The sequence below is a fragment of the Cyprinus carpio genome, chromosome B7 (assembly GCF_018340385.1).
Source record: "Cyprinus carpio isolate SPL01 chromosome B7, ASM1834038v1, whole genome shotgun sequence".
Classification (NCBI taxonomy): Eukaryota; Metazoa; Chordata; class Actinopteri; order Cypriniformes; family Cyprinidae; genus Cyprinus; species Cyprinus carpio.
This window is the reverse complement of record NC_056603.1, coordinates 19,147,343-19,167,579: the sequence shown is the minus strand read 5'-3', so window position 1 is coordinate 19,167,579 and position 20,237 is coordinate 19,147,343. Positions and strand designations below refer to the sequence as shown.

The 20,237-nt window shown below is 36.3% G+C and overlaps 1 protein-coding gene across 3 annotated transcripts in view; it reads right to left on the bottom strand.

Annotated features, from left to right (window-relative positions):
* LOC109063076 (coronin-2B-like) overlaps nt 1-20,237 on the bottom strand; it is a 40,782-nt gene that overhangs the window by 4,562 nt on the left and 15,983 nt on the right. Inside the window, exons 1-7 of one of the 3 annotated variants that reach the window (XM_042727721.1) lie at nt 15,665-15,822; nt 13,980-14,180; nt 3,616-3,732; nt 2,434-2,583; nt 2,065-2,229; nt 1,495-1,614; nt 805-909 (exon numbers count right to left, since the gene is read on the bottom strand). In XM_042727721.1, coding sequence (XP_042583655.1) covers nt 805-909; nt 1,495-1,614; nt 2,065-2,229; nt 2,434-2,583; nt 3,616-3,732; nt 13,980-14,180; nt 15,665-15,769 — 963 coding nt within the window. In that variant the 5' untranslated portion in view covers nt 15,770-15,822. Of the gene's footprint in view, nt 1-804; nt 910-1,494; nt 1,615-2,064; nt 2,230-2,433; nt 2,584-3,615; nt 3,733-13,979; nt 14,181-15,664; nt 15,823-20,237 lie in introns of those variants that run through there. The other 2 variants (XM_042727722.1, XM_042727723.1) reach the window with 2 other exon arrangements.

Genomic DNA, 20,237 nt, shown 5'->3' with positions numbered 1-20,237 from the left:
GTTTGGGATTGGGATTTTTTAAAAAAGGTTTTAATGCTTTTGAAAGATGTTTTTTTAATGCTCATCAAGGCTTAAAAGTAATACTGTGAAATATTATTACAATTTAAACCATCATGATAAACTCTATTTGAATATATTTTCAAAAGTTTTTTTTTTTTTTTTTTTTTTTTTTTTGCAATTTTCAGCAGCCATTACCCCAGTCTTCAGTGTCACTTGATGCTTGAGACATCATTCTAATATGTGACCATGGACCACAAAACCAGTCATAAGGGTCATTTTTTAAAATTGAGATTTATACATCATCTGAAAGCTGAATAAATAAGCTTTTCATTGATGTATGGTTTGTTGGGATAGAACAATATTTGACCGAGATACAACTATTTGAAAATCTGAGGGTGCAAAATATCAAAATATTGAGGGACTTCATTGCCTTTGAAGTTGTCCAAATGAAGTCCTTAGCAATGCATATTATTAATCAAAAATTAAGTTTTGATATATTTATGGTAGGAAATTCACAAAAATATCTTCATGCAACACGGTCGTTACTTAATATCCTAATGATTTTTGGCATAAAAGAAAAATCTATAATTTTGACCCATACAATGGATATTTGGATATATTGCTTTAAATATACCCTTGCTATTTAAGACAGGTTTGTGGTCCAGGGTCACATATGTTGAACTGGTGCTCAAGAAACGTTTCTTAGGTTGTTCAAAAAAACCTTACTGACCCTAAACTTTTGAACGTCTTGCACATTTACAGTACAAGCATGTAAGAATCCTTAACAGGATCGAGAATATGTACCTTGCCTGCTAAGTACAGCATATGTGTGTCTGCATCATAGAAAGGGAAAAGCAGTCCTGACAGGCCGTCAATCTCCTCCTCAATGATTGGCATGGACAGATCCTCCTGTCAAGAGAGACAGACAACTTTGAACCTAGATTTGCAGAGAGCAATTTTCCCATTTTACAAAATATTTTTGCGACACATGGCTTTCTCAGAACCCTGGCAATGTACTTAGAGCAACGCAACCAGCTTCTTTACCCACATTCTCTCATTATTGCAGTGAGTGTAGCTGTTTAGCTACACTTACAAAGAACAATGAATGTGATTATCACACAATAATTACAGGGAAGATGCTGAGAAGAAAACATAATGACTTTCAGAACGGTAATCTTTAGGGTAATGCAGACATCAGGGACAATGTGTATTTCTGGATGAGTTTTGGGAATTAATCACACAAAAACACACATACATTTGTTTATCTGTCATGGTCTTTATACTGAACTAATGATATATTGTAACCACTAAAACTACACAAACCCCTTGCCCTGATCCTCACAGACACATTTTAGCATTTACATTTTAATTAAGACAATATTTTGTGTTCACTGACTGGTCGCAGAATGTAGGTGATTTCAGGTTTAAAAACCCTTGTGGGGATATTTGATCAGGTCAAAAGCTGACCCACACACATACACAGGTTCTTCTCACCTGGTCCCAGAGAGCAATCTGGCGTGTGTTCCAGCGAGACACACCTGTCGTTAGGAGTCGTTTCATGTTGCCTAGGAACACAACACGGTTCACTTTGTGGTTTTTAAAGTTCGCCTCCTGTTGACAATATAAAACAGAAATAAAGGTGAAATTTTACTCAATAGTGCATTTACAAAACCATGCATGAAAATTATGATTATTATATAAATGAAATAAATAAAATACTGTAAATAGAAAAAAAAACTTTTCTACTTTAATATATTTTAAAATGTAATTTATTCTGGTGATGGTGATTTTTCAGCAGTCATTTGGTTCTCAATAAACATTTTGTATTATTATAGATGTTAAGCTGAATATTTTTTTCAAGTTTCATTGATGAACAAAAAGTTCAAAATAAACAACATTTGCCAACATGCCAAACTTTTGAACAGTAGTGTAGAAATGCATTTTTAAAACCAAGTGTCAATTCAAGTTTTAAGAAGGAACATGATTGAAATCTCTTATGAGTGTTTCTGCATCAATGATTGTTCGAGTGCATGTACTGTAAGACTAAATGCACACAATCCACACCTGTAGCACTTTGCCAGAGCGGGGCTCGATGACGCGGAGCTTTTTGTCCTTGCAGCTGGTGGCCAGCAGGCTGCCCTCTGTGTTAAATGACATACAGAGGATCACATCTGTGTGACAGTCAATCATTTTCACCGGCTCTCCAATCTCAAGATTCCAAATGAGGATCTACAGAAAGAGAAAAACACAACAGTCAAACCTTGAGTGCAGTCTTTTGACAGTTTTATTTTTGCGAGTGGCACTCTCATTACCATATTATGGACAATCAGAATACAATCTTTAGTACTGACTGTCCACACTGTTATTTTAAATGATCAAATATTGGTTAGATGTTTTAACTGTATAGCTCATATTACTAAACTTAAAAATTACCTTGTAGTCATAGCCAGCACTGAAGAGAATCCCACTAGTGGTTGGGTGCCACTCTATGAGCCCCACACGCCTGCTGTGGCCATACAGTTCTAATACAGACTCTGTCAAATTCCTCCTCAGTCCACCATCAGGAACCTCCCATATTCGCACCTGACACATGCAGAACACACACAAATATCACTTTTGAATCAAGCATCAGCAGTTTTAAACTCTAATGTTCAGTTAGTTATTAATCTATAACGTCATAAATGGTTAAAATTCTCTCAAATGACAAATACAACATATGTGACCCTGGACCACAAAGTCGCTGGGGTATTTTTATAGCAATATCCAACAATACATTGTATGGGTCGAAATCATTCTTTTATGCCAAAAAACATTTGGATATTAAGTAAAGATTTTGTTCCATGAATATATTATGTAAATTTCTTACTGTAAATATATCAAAACTTAATTTTTTATTAGTAATATGCATTGCTAAGTACTTCATTTGAATAACTTTAAAGGCGATTTTCTCAATATTTCGATTTTTTTGAACCCTCAGATTCCAGATTTTCAAATAGTTGTATCTTGAACAAATATTGTCCTAAACTAACAAACCATACATCAATGGAAAGCTTATTTATTCAGTTTTCAGGTGATGTATAAGTCTCAGTTTCTCTAAATTGACCCTTATGACTGGTTTTGTGGTCACATATAACATACTGAAGCATTACAGCGATCAAGTATTCCTGAGAGCCATCTAATCATCATCATCATATGTTTTCACCTGCTCTATCCCTATTGTGATTTTGAGAAGACATTTTGGGCATCATTTTGAGTGTGTGTGTTTAAATTAATGTCAATTTTTTCTTTATTCATTTCATTTTTTTTTATTTGGAGGTTTAATATGATTTATGTAAAACAAAAGTACACACATGAAAATGACATTTAAATGTTTATGCTGTTTCTTATACGTGTAAATCTCTACAGTGTACTGGTTTAGGTTTAATAAATAAAGGTTCGATTTAAGTGATGTTTGTGACATGTAAATGCTGTTAATGTAAAAGTAAATGCCGGTTTTCCATTTCTGAAAACAAAAACAGTTGAAACAGGTTATCATTGCACAGAAAGATTTCAACAGTTTATTTAAATGATGCTGACTAATTTGACTTTATTGTGGTGCTTTTGAAGTTTACTCACAGAAGAGTCCTCTGAACAAGAAGCGATTATGTTGTCATGGAAAGGATTCCATTTGATGTCCAGCACATTGCCTTGGTGACCGCAGACCTTTGGATAGTGAGGGTCGATACGGCCAAACTGCAGGAGGGAAGTACAGGTTTGGACAAACATAAGATTAATATATATATGGATAGTTGAAAACATTCACATTTTTATGAGCTGTCTTATATATGTTCATACAGTTTACCGATATCACACCTGCACAAATACAGCTCCATTGTAATACACACAAACATCCACTGTGTGGCGCTACATAACTACAGTCATACAGTGAGTAGTAGACAGAACATTAGTCATGATGTCATGAATGTTTGATGTCACTTTAGTCCATTGACCTCCTTCTGAGGTCCTGTGGGATTTGTAGTTCAGGTCATGCACGAGTGCACCCTGAGTGGGCTGCTTATGAAAGACTTCATCTATAGGTCAGGCCTTCAGCACAATGCAGAGAGATAGTATTGTTGGTGCTCTAATATCAGAGAAGTCATTGTTGAAGAAATTATGCATGCTTAAATCTTAGTCAAGAGAGATGACAAAAAACAAACAAAAGCAGCTTGATATTGAATAGTATGCTGCTTGTTGGCTGTCACACATTTTCTCTGTTCCCATGTCTGTGCTATTCTCCTAGATTAGCATGATGGAAATCATGTCTGTGATTTGCTCTGTGTTAGATTATTGCATTAAATTAGCCCTGCAATTGCTCCAGGGGTGTTCATTTAATAGAATTTGTCCTTGATTTCCCACAGGAGATCAAAACTCAAAAAAGAACACAGAAACTACGACCAATTATAAAATGTCAAAGCTTTTACTTCTGTGGTCAAAGTGCTCAGTTACACTGGTTCAAATATTTGCATACAGTCATGGCCAAAAATATTGGCACCCTTGGTAAATATGATCAAAGGCCGCTGTGAAAATTAATCTGCATTGTTAATTCTTTTGATCTTTTATAAAAATAAAAAAAAAATCTAACCTTTCATTGGATAATAAAAATTTAAAATGGGGGGAAATATCATTATGAAATAAATATTTTCTCTAATACACATTGGCCACAATTAACGGCACCCTTTTATTCAATACTGTTTTAAACCTCCATTTGCCAGTTTAACAGCTTTAAATTTTCTCCTGTTAGAGAACACCTGACAAGAGATCAGAGACCATTCCTTCATCCAGAATCACTTCAGACCCTTTAGATTCCCAGCTCCATGTTGGTGCTTCTTCTCGAGTTAACTCCACTAATTTTCTATAGGGTGCAGGTCAGATGACTGGAATGGCCATAGCAGAAGCTTGCTTTTATGCTCAGTGACCCATTTTTGTGTTGTTTTTAAGGTTTGTGTTTGGGTTATTGTACAGTTGGAAGATCGAAACATGGCCCATTATAAGATTTTTAACAGAGTCAGTCACTTTTTTATCTGTTGGTATTTGATAGAATCCATGATGCCATGTGTCTAAACAAGATGTCCAGGACCTCCAGCAGAAATATAGGCTCACAGCATCAAAAATACAGCAGTATATTTCATTGTACACATGGGTACTTTTTATCCATGTGTTCACCAAACCCATCTTGAGTGTTTGCTGCTAAAAAGTAAATTTTTTAGTTTCATCTGACTATAGAAGCCAGTCCCGTTTGAAGTTCCAGTTGTGTCTAATAACTGAATATGCCGGAGATTGTTTTTGGATGAGCTAGGAGAATTTTTCTTGAAACCCTCCCAAACAACATGTGTTGATGTAGGAGCTGTTTGACAATTTTTTGACAAGGTTTTCTGACCCCGAGACTCAACTATTTTTTGCAGTTCTCCAGCTGTGGTCCTTGTAGAGCCACTCAAACTCTCCTTTTCACTGTGCATTAGGATGATATAGACACACATCCTCTTCCAGGCAGTTTCGTAACAATTTATGTTGATTGGAAATTCTTAATTATTGCCCCGATGGTGGAAATGGGAATTTTCACTGCTCTAGCTCTTTTATTAAAGCCAATTAATGCTCAATTATCTTTTGCTGCACATCAGAAATATATTTTTTGTTTTTTTTTCTCATTTTGATGGATGATTAAGGGAATTTGGGCTTTGTTATCCCTTATATTTATATTTCTGTGAAACAGGAAGCCATGGCTGGATAATTTCATGTTCATAATCATGCTGGAGTGCTCAAACTTGTGAATATGAATATACTTCAGAGATATTTTACTCATAAGAATTTCTAGGGGTGCCAATAATTGTGTCCAACATGTATTTGAGAAAAACATTTATTTCCCCCCATTTTAAATTCTTATTATCCAATAAAAGGATAGATTTTTGTGAATTTTTAAAATAAAAGATCAAAAGGATTAACAATCCAGATGGATTTTCACAGCCTTCTTTGATCATATTTACCAAGGGTGTCCATATTTTTGGCCATGACTGTATGTGTGAGGATTGCTGGGTTTGTCAAGGTGTTTTCCAAGACTATATATAACTGTTAGAATGATCCTCTGCTTATTGGTATAAACAATTCAAATCAAAAAGCAAATTTATTATTAGAACTTATTAGAACCAAAACAACTTGTACAAACATGGCATTGTTAAAAGCAATGCAAAAATTTAATAAATAAATAATAATTCAAAAAAAGCAATAATAACATAAATAAGTAAATGAAATTAAAATAAAATAATAAATAAAGCGATTTTAAAGTATGACTTTACTAAAACTATTAACATTATTAGTTGCTAACTAATAACTAAACTAAAGGTATATTATGACAGTTTTAATGATCTTTTAATTGCATTTGCAAATATTTTGATAAAACATCATGACAAATAATGTCCAACCGTGATAATGATATTCTCTGAGGGACATTTTCATATATGCACAGGACAAAGTGTTGAAAGGAGGTGCTTTTGCTTTTTACGCCTAGCTTTCTCTTTGTTTCTTGGTTGCCTCTCTCTGATCACTTCATTTTGTATTCTTGTTTATTGTTATTCTTTGTGCAAAATAGTTACGGATTTGTGTGTAGGAGTGTGTTGGCAGCGGATGGTTGTTGACACAGATGTGTTGGCTGCAGATCAGGCTGAGTAGTCGCTGTCTGAGATCTTACACTCAAAGACAAAAGCAGATAATATATTTAGCCACACCCTCTATTGTGAGCAGCACAATGATGCGTGAGGAACAGCCATGTGATTACACTAATTATGATGTCAGTGGATGTGCCTACAGTCTAGACTGCCATAACTCTGACAGCACATTCTTGTAAAAAATACAGCGTTTTCTTAGATGACAAATTTAACTTCCTTTGTAGAGAAGTTCTATGCCTTAGCCACTGCTGAGCCACACTTCAATTAGTGTCACATGAATATCTACATCTATGTATAAAAGTCAATATAACATCATTATGCGATGGTCCATAGAGTATGCTATATCAGTGTCTATTGTATACAGGTTTATAGAAGGTCAGGTTCGATTATAATGCTATTATGTTTATGAGTCCTCACACTTAACAGATTTCTGAATGCACGTTTTGGGGCTAGAGGTTAGAGACCTGTGCTAGAGCTTAAGAGGCAGAAACAACATTTTTCTTAATGTTAAATGCTGCAAATATTGTTTCCTCTCATGTAACAGTATAAACAAAAGATTTACTTTATTACATTTTTATCACAGAGAAACATAAGATAGTTTGCATGCACATTCTGCATATGCAAAATGATAGCATATTACAAAATGGTAATATTTTGTTAATTAAAGTGATAGTTCACCCAAAAATGAAAATTCTTTAATTATTATTCATTAATTACTCGCCCTCATGTCGTTCCAAACCTGTAAGACCTTCGTTCATCTTCTGAACACAAATTAAGATATTTTTGATAAAATCCGAGCGCTTTCTGACCCTGCATAAACAGCAACACAATTGTCACATTCAAGGCCCAGGAATTTATAAAGGGCATCTTTAAAATAGTCTATGTGACATCGGTGGTTCAGCCTTAATGGTATGAAGCTATGGGAATATTTTTTGTGTGCAAAGAAAACAAAAATAACAACTTTATTCAACAGTCCATCTCTTCCGGTCTGTGCACATTCACCCATGCATGTGGTGCTGCAGACACAGGAGCCGGCGTTCTGACATAGAACTCCATGTTTGCAAGTGAAGGAACGCACACGCATGTGTCGTGGTACTTTTGTGAACGCATGGCGAAGACTGACAAGGAACAGAAAAAATTGTTGAATTAAGTTATTTTTGTTTTCTTTGAACACACACAGTATTCATGTTGCTTCATGAAATTAAGGTTGAACTATGTCACATGGACTATTTTAACAATGTCCTTAATACCTTTCTGGTCCTTGAACATGTCAATAGTGTTGCTGTTTATGCAGGGTCAGAAAGCTCTCAGATTTCATCAAAAATATCTTAATTTGTGTTCTTAATATGAACAAAGGTCTTACAGGTTTGGAAAGACATGTGGGTGAGTAATTATTGACAGTATTTTCATTTTTGGGTGAACCACCTCTTAATAAATTATTTGCTACAAACTGATGATTGGCAGAGCCTAACAAATACTCATTATTCTGTTGCAGATATTCAGAGACAGCTGGAGGAGTGTGCAGTTTTACACTACCACATCACCAGAACATGGCTGGCTCTTCTAAAGCCTGTTCAAAATGATCCTGCATTCTTCTAAGTCCAACATTTTCCATGGTTTTGGAACAAAATTCTAAACAAAGGGCATTTCAGTTTTCTGAGCTGACTGTATGCTAATTGGGGCATTATAAAATGGGTGTGGGTCTAGTAAAAAGCACTTTTGGGCATGTTAAAGTAGTCTGAACTGGTTGTCAGTTTCCTATCAGTGTTGCCAGATGGCCCAACTCCCTTTTATATATGTTTGCGTATGTGTGTAAGTGTACGCCTGACTGCTTGAGCCTGCATTATTTTAAGAATTCTGATATCATCCCAAACCATTACAGCACCACCTCACACATTATCATTCACAGACTTTTCTGTCAACAGCCGCTTAGCAGGTCAAGGAAAGGAACGGTTTCATTTCCAAATGGTTAAACAGTTAATAATGACATCATCGCGAATACCACAGCCTTCTATTCATGCTCTTTTTTTTTCTCTTTCCCTGGGCCATCTCATCATGGTTTCTGAATGCAGTTTCCATTACACAACTGAAGCTCCTTTGTCATACGAGGAATTCCATTTGAGAAGCCAATGTTCTGCCACTATATTGTCTGGATTTTACTATGAGAATTGCTTATTCTTAATCAGACAGTTGTCCCTGTAATATAGACTAATGTATTGAATTGAATAAACACATTAGAGAGATTTAATAAGCTACATACACATTACAGCAAACACAAAATTCCATTAAACTGCCAAACTTAACATATTTAACTACAAAAAATGGAAATAAAAAGCTATTTAAAAACTGAAAATTTCAAACTTTATTTAATGGTTACATACAGTATATAATGCAACTAAGCTGAACTATTGTCAGTTTTCAAATAGCTTCACAGTGATTTCTATTATCTCTAAGGCAGATTTCAGTGATGTGACAAAGAATTTCTCAGTATTACAGTAAGTATGCAAACTTCACAGGGAGCTGTCAGTGCTAGACAGAGACACAAGGGAGAAGGAGAATGAAGAAGCTGGGAAGAAACAGCCCCACGTGGTGTCCAAAAAAACACATATGCGGAAGTCAGAGGGACTGAGCTCTTTTCCAAGGCCTGGGAGCCCAGTTGGAGTCACGAACACTGTGGAATGAGCGCATTAAGGGCACAAAGCTGGCCTTCTACATCACACATTAACTGGGTGACTCTGAATGTTCATCACAAAAGTGCTATTGATAGTTTATCCAAGTTGGCTGAAACCATGACCGAGGGTCTGCAGGCCCAATGGGCAGTGTAGCATGACCGGATGCGCTCAAGAGGAGGGACAGAAGAACAGACAGAATAAAGAGCGGAGATGACTGAAGAGAAGAATGGGACATCAGAGGCAATGTCAATGATAAATGGTGTGTGAGTCATTTTTTCTGTCTGTGCTTTTCGTGCAGTCTGGCCAGTTGCTGTGGAGGTGGAATTTGGAGTCACATTTAAATTCACTAACTTTGCATTTTGCATCTTTAGGAGTCAGTAACATTGTTACAAAAAGGGATAGCTCACTGAAACATTGTTATCATGAATTTCCTTTTTCTGTGGAACATAAAAGAAGACATTTTGAGAAATGTCTCAATGTTTTTATTTTATTTTTTGCCATACAGTAGAAGTCAATGGTGACTGTTTGGTTACCAACATTCTTCAAAATATCTTTTGAAAAGAAAAAAGAAAATCGTAGAGGTTTGAAACAACGTGAGGAAAATGATTCATTTTTGGATAAACAATCACTTTAACCTGCATAACCCCAGTCTTCTATCTTTCCTTATGAAGCAGACATATAAAGCTGTTCCAGCCAGAGCACATTGATGTCCACATAGATTAGTTCACACTACTGTTATATCAGTGTCAGTAACTAGGAGTTTACAGCTTCCAGTGCTTGTCCATTTTACAGCATTAAAGCCAGAGATCAAAGAAAAAGTATCTGCTCTCTGCTTACTATTCAGGCTATTGCTCTGCCTGTGAAAAAGGGTAACAGAAAGATTCAGTTTAGAGCATGTCAAGCCACTGGGTGAGGGACTTACTTCATGGTTCAGACTCAATAGCAACTTGCTCTTAAAAGATGCAAAAACAAACATTTGTGCTTCTCACAACTATACAATTGTCAACGGCAATAGTAATAACACAACATTTTGCTCATTTATTTGACTTATTATTGTGCTCTCTGGATAGGGTTGGGAATCGTTAGACATTTTCCAGTTCCGGTTCTTTTTGCTTCTCACAAAAAATCATTAAACAACTATTAAATAGTGGTAAGGAAAAATGCACAATACTCAAAAACTCAATGCTCAATACTGTTTATTACTTACTGTCAACTTAATTCAAAGGTTGGCAATGTCAAAATTCAACATATATATTACAGTATACAAATTTTCTGTTTCCGATTCCATTTAAATAAACTATTATTATGTTTTTTTACTATTTTACCTTCATTGAATGTAGTGTTGCTGGAAGGTAGTAAGTAATGTTGAGTAATGCAAGTCCATCAATCAGCATGTGCTTCAAAGTTGATTTTTTTTTACAATATCAATAACATGTTTGCTTTTCAAGCAGGAATAAGATTGGCCAAATAGTCCCTTGAGGGCTAAGACACTTGTTCATTTCCCTAAATTAATGAAATAAAAAACTGTTATACTTATAACCATGTATACACACACTCCATTAAGCCCCTATTTTACAAATAATAATGCAGTCAGGAGATGCTGTGATGCAATGAGTGGTTTCCCACATTTTTTAAACATTTTAAAATGCATGAAAATAAATATTTTCTATCACTTTGTTTATCACTCTTGAAATGACCTGTACACTAAATAATCTAACCCTCATACTTATAACAATAGCAGTCTATTTATTTAGTGGTCCAAGTTAAAGTCAGTATGTATATTAATGACAATATGGGACAAATATAATGTAATTTTGTGCATGCGGCCGGTACATGTACAGTCAGACAAAACGATGTGCACAGTTATCAAAGGCGCGAGTGCAGTACAGTCATAGGAAACATGTATTCGGCAGTTAAAGACATGACGCGGCGCGCGTGTCTGTGGAGTGTGCGTCATTAGAAAAAATGTGCTCAGTAATTAAAGAGGCATGGTGACGTTTCTGTTATTTGGTTTGTGGCATCCTTTACGGGAAACGCCGAATCGTCAGAACACCAGCACAAGGCTGCTCACAGCGCTTGGTCACGTGTTGCACCAGAACCGTTTTTGGAACCGAAACTTAGAAATTGCTCACGGTTCCGGTTCTTTTCAAAAAACAGAAGCGGTTCTGAATAAGAACCGGCTCTCGGTTCCCAACTCTATCTCTGAATGTAATCGTGTTAAAAGAGATCTCTTCAATGTGGGTGATCGTGAAATGACTTTGTATTGGTGCAAAGGGAATCTAAACCTTGCAAAGAAAATGCATATTACTCTAAAACAGAGCCAACTAAAGTGTTCAACAGAAAGAGAGTGTGAGAGACAGAGGCCTGTGGGTTTGTGTGCGCCACATGTGCATATATAAGAACAGGGTAAGGGATGACTCATCTATGTTTTTCCACTGTTCAGTAACCACTGCTCATGTTCTCTCTACCAATTAATGTAAATGTGAGTTTGTGCAAAGCATCCATTAGCACTCCTCCGTAGTATTGCTTTGTTTTAGACAGATTTCATGCATATTTGCAGTCAAATTAACAGAAATGCTTGTGAGTTTGGTCTTCCATTCAAAGACCATAGACTGACGCACACACTGGTTGATGGATCAAGGTTCAAGAGTGTGCACACTTTAATCACAGTTCCCCTTAAGATGCACATTTCCTACTACAGCATGCAGGCCAGGGCAGCTGCCTGCCACACTTGTTTTTTTTTTTTTATATATATATATAAATCTCATATTATAAAAAGAGATATTTGCTCACTGAGTGTTGTAATGCTCCAATGCACTTTTTGTGCTCTATATCTCAAACTTTGATTTAATATTCCCATACCTGTCTGCTACAAATTAAAGTCAAGCACAAAGAGCACTGGGGTAGATTGTAACAATGATTTTTCTTTTTTTTTTTTTTTTTACTTTCACATGGTTGAAAATGTTTTAATTCAAAACATGAATTTTAATTAATATGTATTCACAGACACACACACACACACACACACACACACACACATTAAAAGCCATAACTGCGTAGTTATTCCGTGCAGTTAGTCATGCTTTGAGGCAAATTTGTCCTCAGAGATAAAAATGACAAGATCTCCATTTGGTGACATCCTTTGTAAAAATCTAGGCCTCCATAAATAATCTAGCCTAACGTTATACGGTGGCTTTAATGAGTGACATTTCACCCCTGTAGCTCATTTCTAATTGGTCAAAATTTGGTTTTACAAATCACCCCATTTAACACTTACCTGTCTCTGCATCAACACAACAGCATTGCTATAGATTTATCCGGCGAAACACGGAAGTAAAGCAGGCCCCCGCCATTACTGCGTGCCTTGCTGCTAAGGAAGTAGCAGAAGTAGCGTTAGTCCCGTAGGCGGCTGTAGCAGATTATAGCTGTACGAAAAGTTATTTTTCTTTAGTTTTTTTTAGTACGTATGCTGTCCAGTGATGCCGAGAAGAGTTGTGTTTGTGTGGTTGGCTGTTTTTAACAACAGCACAAAACTACAGGCATGGAATAAACCCGTTTGTGAAATCCACGAACCTTGTGTTGCACATTTGACTGCCCATGTTCACGGTCATACGGATTAACACAGAGTTCTTTACTATTAGCTAGAGACTGATCAGTTCAGGTGCCGCTAGGGATCTGTCGCGTCACGTTTTACAAAGCACCAAAACGGTATTCATGGTTTGAAATTCATAATAAAATTGACAGAATCTGAGAGCTGTGAGATTGTCGGTCTCCGTGTCCCTCTTTGCTTCGCGATTTTTCTGTGCGTGAGATAAGAAAATGGATGTGTGGTGTGAGAGCGTGTGAAAAGCGTCAATTGCGTGTGTCTCACATTTTATTGCATTTTGTATTAGTTTGAAGAGTAAAATAAAAAAAAATCTGTGGGTCTTAACGCAATTACAATCGGCAAGTCGGTCGGACAAAAAGGGGAAAAACATAATTAATTGGGTCAGTCCTAAACTGACAGGGTCGGTCAGTTATGGCAAACAAGAATATTTTTAAGGATGGCCTAATAGTTATTTGAAACTTGTGAAGCTTGTGAACATATTAACAACACAGCTAGTAATGACAGCGTTCGGTTTTATTGTTGTCATCAATTAATACACTTCTTAATTACAATACATTACATATTTATACATTATTACATTATGTTGTCAATAAATTACCTTTATCAGTAAGTTTTGGCCACTGCCTGACATCATCTACCCAATTTTCCCTTTCACCAGACATTTTCTTTAATGAGCAGGATCCGCTTTCATTGAAATGTCATTAGAGGGCACCGGCAAGTGTCCACACCGTCACACTTCGCAGGCACGCAGTAATGGTGGCAGGCAAGATGGCGGCGCCCATAGAGTTTTGCGGCGGATTTGTCTATAGGCTTCATTTTAAACTCACTGCCTGCATATAAATCGCCAAAATAATGCTCTTGAAGGGTTCGCATCATTGCCGCTGTTTGTGCTAGTTTGGAGACCTACATTGTGGGGGTCATGAATTTAGTGTAAGCCATAAAACAACTGTCTAGAACAGACACTAGTACTAGCGCGTGCTGCGTCGCCGTGGTTATCGTTACCTGAGTGACCGGGATAACGACGAAAGATCCTCCTCCCGCGCTCTCCGTTACTATGGCGAGGAACTTGTTGTTGACCGCGCAGAAGTGGTTGTCATGGACGTTCTTCGTGATCGGGATGCCCTCGAAGCAGTGCTCTCGGTTGGCCACTTTGCCGTAGACGTTTCGAAACTTGGAGCTCCGGTAGGTCGGCCGCCATGACATCTGCAAAACACACGCGAAGACGACAAACGAGATTAGTAGTGTGACATCAGGGTTTTTTGTTTTAATTATTATTATTATTTTTTTAACTGTGACGTGGGCAGATGGGGTTGTCAATATCAAATCTTAATCTACAAGCCTATAGATTAAATAATTATTCTTGACATTATGGATTTTTCCCAGTCTGGTAAACTGTTAAAGATGTGAGCCAATACTGTTAAAGACCGGGAAAAATCCATAATGTCAAGAATAATTTTTTTAATCTACACGGAAACAGGCAACAACAACAACAGCAAAAAAAACATATATGCTATTATTTAAGATATACAACGCAACACAAGATGTACAAGATAAATGTTTTGGTATGATACTAGAGGTAAACTTAAATCTGTGTTTTTGCAATCAACCAGCTAAAAAAGAAAAGAAACAAACAAAGTAAACAAGACACAAACCACAAACCAACACCCAGATCCCAACTAGTTGTTATCATAGCCCAACATCACTTGGGGTCTTGGGCCTTTAAGCAAACTCTGATACAGACTACGTCAATAAATATATAACAATTAAAATGTACGGTGACACCATAAATGTGATACGTGCAATACAGATATTGGAGCCGTTGATTTGGCTCCATTTTCCATTATGAAACCCATTAGAAGACTTCACCACTCAAACAGGAAGCGGTTGGTGGATGCTTGTAAAAATCTCACTCACAACTCAAACCGCTGTTTGTAGTTTAGCCTGGAGGAATGCACAAGCAACAATTTAGGCTCCAATGAAGGAGACTGTGCCATTCAAACTAAAATGAGCTGCGACTCAAACAAGGAGGACAGGAAGTGTTAAATCACCAGTGTCTGATCTGAATCTTTATGAGAGATTGACACCACTCGTGACTAAAGACTGCATTGTGAATGTCCCTCTGCTTTTGTATGAGAACATGTACAGCCCTTAGTCTTTAGTTTATGTCTAACAGATCCTATGATGACTAATCGGGAATAGTATTATTAGCATAGTTAAAAAGTTTGGCTAATCAAGTTTCTGTTAGCAGTGAGGCTTGAAATTACATCTATCTGGGACCTTCATCACTTTTTTTTTTAAATTCCACATTTGTTTTCAGCTCTCCTACTGTGTAAATGTTTACAAAAATCCTAAAGCATACAGCAGTTTGTGTGCGTGTTGTCCTGTCTGTTTAACCATAACCGAATCAACCAGAGAGAGGCCTTACCAGCTATAGAGAGCTGTGCCTTTGAGATTTGCATACAAGAACAATTAATCATTTAATACTGCACGTACATACACACTCGCTCACTTCTCTAAAAGACCAGCCTACCACTCTCTATCTGTGTACTTTTTATCTGCATTACAGTATTTCTGTATATGAATCCACAAAATATATTTTCTTATTCAATATATGAGAATAATATACATGATTTATTATTAGTTTCACCTCAATGTCTGACTCCAAATTATTCAAGCTAATTTCCTACCTTTCTTGGTTTTGAGCTCACCAGCCTCTGAATTCTGCAGTCATCTACAAAAAGAGCCTGTATCTTCTTCGGCTTCCTGCGTGCATCTAGTTTGCCGGCCTGCATCTGTTTCTCTCTTTTCCTTTTTCCTTCAAGCGTTCTCCTCCCACAGTCTCCTTTCATCCCTCCTTTACTATTTCATTCCCTCCCTCTTCCCAGGCCCAGCCCCACATCAGCTACTGTAATTGCTAGAGGTTGAATATCTTTCTCTCTGCCTGCAACACACACACACACACACACACACACACACACACACAGTTACTCCCTTTCTAACATATAAACGTTATCTTCCTCACAGGCACAAGTTGTTGCTCCATCCTCTCTTTATTTTACAGTATGTCAGTGTTTGCTTATTAATGTCTTTTTGTTTATTTCTGCCATTGACTGAGCACACAGATTCCACTCATTCAATTTTATAAAACATATTGATCATCTAAACTAAAAGACAATGTCGAGTTATATAATAAGTATGACGCAACTGCACTCTGTCTGCTTATGTCTGGGGGACGTGCCCTCATTTCCACCGGAGGATGATATGTGCATCAACTATAGCAGGCAGCTATGGTCTTAAAAACATAATGACAAGATTATCTTCTTGTTCCTGAGCTCTCTCTCCATCTATGTTCCTGTTTTTGTTCTTTTTTTAATTTCTTCATTCACTGTCCAGTCCTCCAGATAAAATAGTGAATATTATGTGCTATATTTGAGATATGTAGACTTACAGTTGCATATACAGTACATGACATGATTAGAAGTTTCATCAGTATGTTGAAACTACATCAGATGTGTGCATCATGGTCAGTTATAAGTAAATGACACTCAAGTCACTTTGTATTTGTATATTTACACTACAGTTAGAGCTTTGGGTTGATAAGGGTTGTTAATGTTTTTAAAAAGTTTCTTATGCTGAGCAATGTGGCATTTATTTGATCAAAAATACAGTAAAACAGTAATATTATGAAATATTATTCCAGTTTTAAATAATTTTACTATTTTGATTAAAATGTAATTTCTTCCTGGAATGGAAAAACTGGAAGTTCCTTCAGAAATAGAATGATTTTCAGAAATGCTCAAGTAACATTGCCTATTATCATCAATGTTTAAAACACTTGTGCTGTGTAGTATTTTTGTGGAATATGTGATACATTTTTCTTCTTCTTTCAATTCAAAAGAACACCATTTAATGCATTCTTATTGAATAAAAATGTAATTTCTTCTAAAAAAAAAACCTTAAAAAAAACTTTAAAAAAAGGGTGTGGTGAGTGTTGTGCATTTTTTTTTTTTAATTTTTAATTCCATTTTTTTTTTTTGTGTATTTTTTTTTTTTTTTTTATATAGTTTTTTAAGTATGATGTTACATTTTTCTATGCATATTTTTTTCAGTAGTTGTGGTCTGTGAAATCTTCAATTAAATTCATTAAACGTTGATTGTGTAGCCACGTTCACCACGTTTAATCAACTAGTCATATTTATGTTATGTTACACAGAGTAAATGCATTTTTTAATGCATTTTGTATTGATAGGATGTCCTACATTGACCCTACATGTGGAAGATATGAGAGGCTGGTTTGTTTTTCTGTGGTTGGTCGATTTACAACTTCTTAGACATAATTAATATATTATAATTAGGCTGTGTGATATTTTTAGAAATAAACACGAGAATGTTAATAAGACATTGGACATCGTCTGGAGTGTTCTCAGGGCCATGTTAAAACAAATGTCTCTCTCTCTCTCTCTAATTATGTTGAATGATTAAATGGGATATTATTTGGCTAGCTCCTGACAACCTCTATGCAGACAGACAAGATTTATTTTACTTCAGTGAGACAGCACTCTTTCCTTGGCCTTCCATTTAGCTCTGCTCTCTGTTCACCATGTGTCTGACTGCTGCAGACATTGATGCAAATACTGTCCAGAGAATACACTACACATGATAAGATAATGTCTGTTTAGCTGGGAGCATTTATGTACTGTCATACAAGAAAAACAAGGGCTGAAAACAGTTAGTGGTGAATTAGATAATAAAACAAAGTCATGTTAATTTAGGTTTACTGGTAATTGATGTTTAGCCTCAAGAAAAGTTAGTATGTTCATTTTGAGGACTTCTCTTTATTAGGGGATGCAAGGGTGTGTGTGTAGGCATGGACTGAAGCATTAGTCTTAGTCTCAGACGGCACACCCAGGGATCGCCCACAGCTCATTTAATGACCGTCTGATGCACATTGCCCATGTTAATTTCATTGGCTGGTGCTACGTGTCTTCTGGAAGTAAGAGTACATTTTGATTTTATTTTTCATCCTGAAAAAAGTTACACTTAAAAATGTTCAAAAAATAGTATCTTTAGGGGTACAACAGCTTATCACAGTGGCAGCACCCTTAAAAGGACACCCTTGTAACTTATCTACCCCTAAAAAGTGCATTTTAGTATCATAATATGTAAGGTATAGTACTTTAAGGTACTATTAGAAATTTTTAGGGGTATATAAAGCATAAAGATGTCCTTTTGAGAGTACTGTACTATACATAGTGACAAGCTGAAGGTAACCCTAAAGGTAAAATTTTTGTGTATTTTTCCTGAGAGTGTACCGAACTGAGAGAATAAAAGAGCTGATTACTGTTTTTTTTTTTTTTTTTTTTTAATGAAAAATAAATGGCATTAAATCCTTGAAATTTAAAGTACTTAGTGTTTAATGCGATGCAGTCAGTCTAAAGTTCAGATTTGTTTTTTGAGTATGTCTGTGAAGTAATATGTAATTTTTTGATGGAAGAAATTCTTGATACTGGTCTATTACTGTAATCTAGTCTATTTCAGATAAGTCTTGCCCCTAAATGACAAAAACTTTCGCATCTTTTCGTATCTTGCCTTCAGTTTCTTCTGCTGCCATGTCTTTGGTTTTCTTTCTACCATTATTGCAGATAGTTACATTTACATTGTCATTTAGCAGATGCTTTTATCCAAAGCGACTTACAAATGAGGACAATGGAAGCAATCAAAATCAACAAAAGAGCAATGATATACAAGTGCTATAACAAGTCTCAGTTAGCTTAACGCAGTACACATAGCAAGGGCTTTTTACTTTTTACAGTTATGTTAATATCTTCAATTTACTTTTTTTTTTGTTTTATTAATACCAACGTTGGACTGATGAAACAAAATGCAAGACCAACCATAGGCTGTTATATCATTCATTTTTCAGATAGTGCACTCTGTCCCATTCATCACTCCATTAAATATGAGATCTCCCCAACCCAGTTCTGCCTAATTCATGTAAAGAATCATTCAAAGAAACTGATATTTCCACAGATTCCAAGTCAGGAAGCAAACTTCTTCTGTCTTTAAAACTGGACACAAAAGCTGATGAAAGGCATCCAAAAGGGCCACAGCTTTAGTCCCTCTCTATGCCAGGAAGCCCGTCTTTGTGGGGCATTAGAGCAGCTAACCTCCCGCTCCTGCTTCTGAGTAGCAGGAGTGAGTTCTGATGCCATTCTGTCTCTGTGGGAGATAATAACACTGAGCCTGGAGACCCACTGCCTGTTTTGGCAGCTCTGGCTCCAACTGTGAATGAAATACAGATGAAAGAGAGCCAGGTCAAGCTGCATGCTGTCCTTTAACACACATATCTCAGAATGAATGTAGGTGACCGAAGAGAGAGTTTAAAGCATAGGCTTCAATAAATATTATCCTTAAACCTGTCCAAAGTCTGCCAGCCCTGAACTTTGGGAAACTCGCTATAGAAAATTCAGCTCTTACTCAGTGCAGACAAAGATATAATAAGGACAACATGAGATTTACCCGATATATGGCTGCCAAGTGGCAAAGGATAACACTGTATTTTTCTATATGTACTATGTTTATTGTTTGTTTTCAGTGGATTCACTAAATCCATGCACACGCACATTAATGAAATCAGCTTAAGCCATAAGCTTACTCTGTGTTATTAAGCAATGGCAATACCTTGAGGAAAACAATCACATGTACAAGTTAAGTTCCAGAACAGAATCATTTTGTCAGAGCTGAAGGGCATTTAAATCCCTTCAATTCTCAGTGAGGACAAAATTCAGGGGAGGGAGGAAAAATGCTCAGAGATGGGATAGAGACCCTCATTACTACTGTACTGGAGGCTTTTTTTGTGTACTGAGGTGCCCTTTGTTTGGTATTGTTATTGTTACTGTCTGCTTGGCTGTATTTTTTTGCTCCACCAGACAGTGCAGAAGCAGCTGTAACAACTGACACCCAGATTTGAAAATTTCACACACTGTACTTGATCTATAACTGAAACACGTCTCTCATTGTAAAAGGCCTAACTGTATAAAGGAGAACAATTATGAAAAATCAGCTTTATTTTAGACTAGGGGTCTTCGACTACTGCCAACTATTGTCCAAGTAAACCAGTAAATCATCTGTTTGAACTATTCATTTAAAGAAACTGCTCATAAAAGTCATGTGTTTGTGAATCAGACTACACTGGCTGTGCTGTATATTTTTGATTCACTATAAAGAATTAGCTCATATGAGTAATTTGTTCAGCAATCA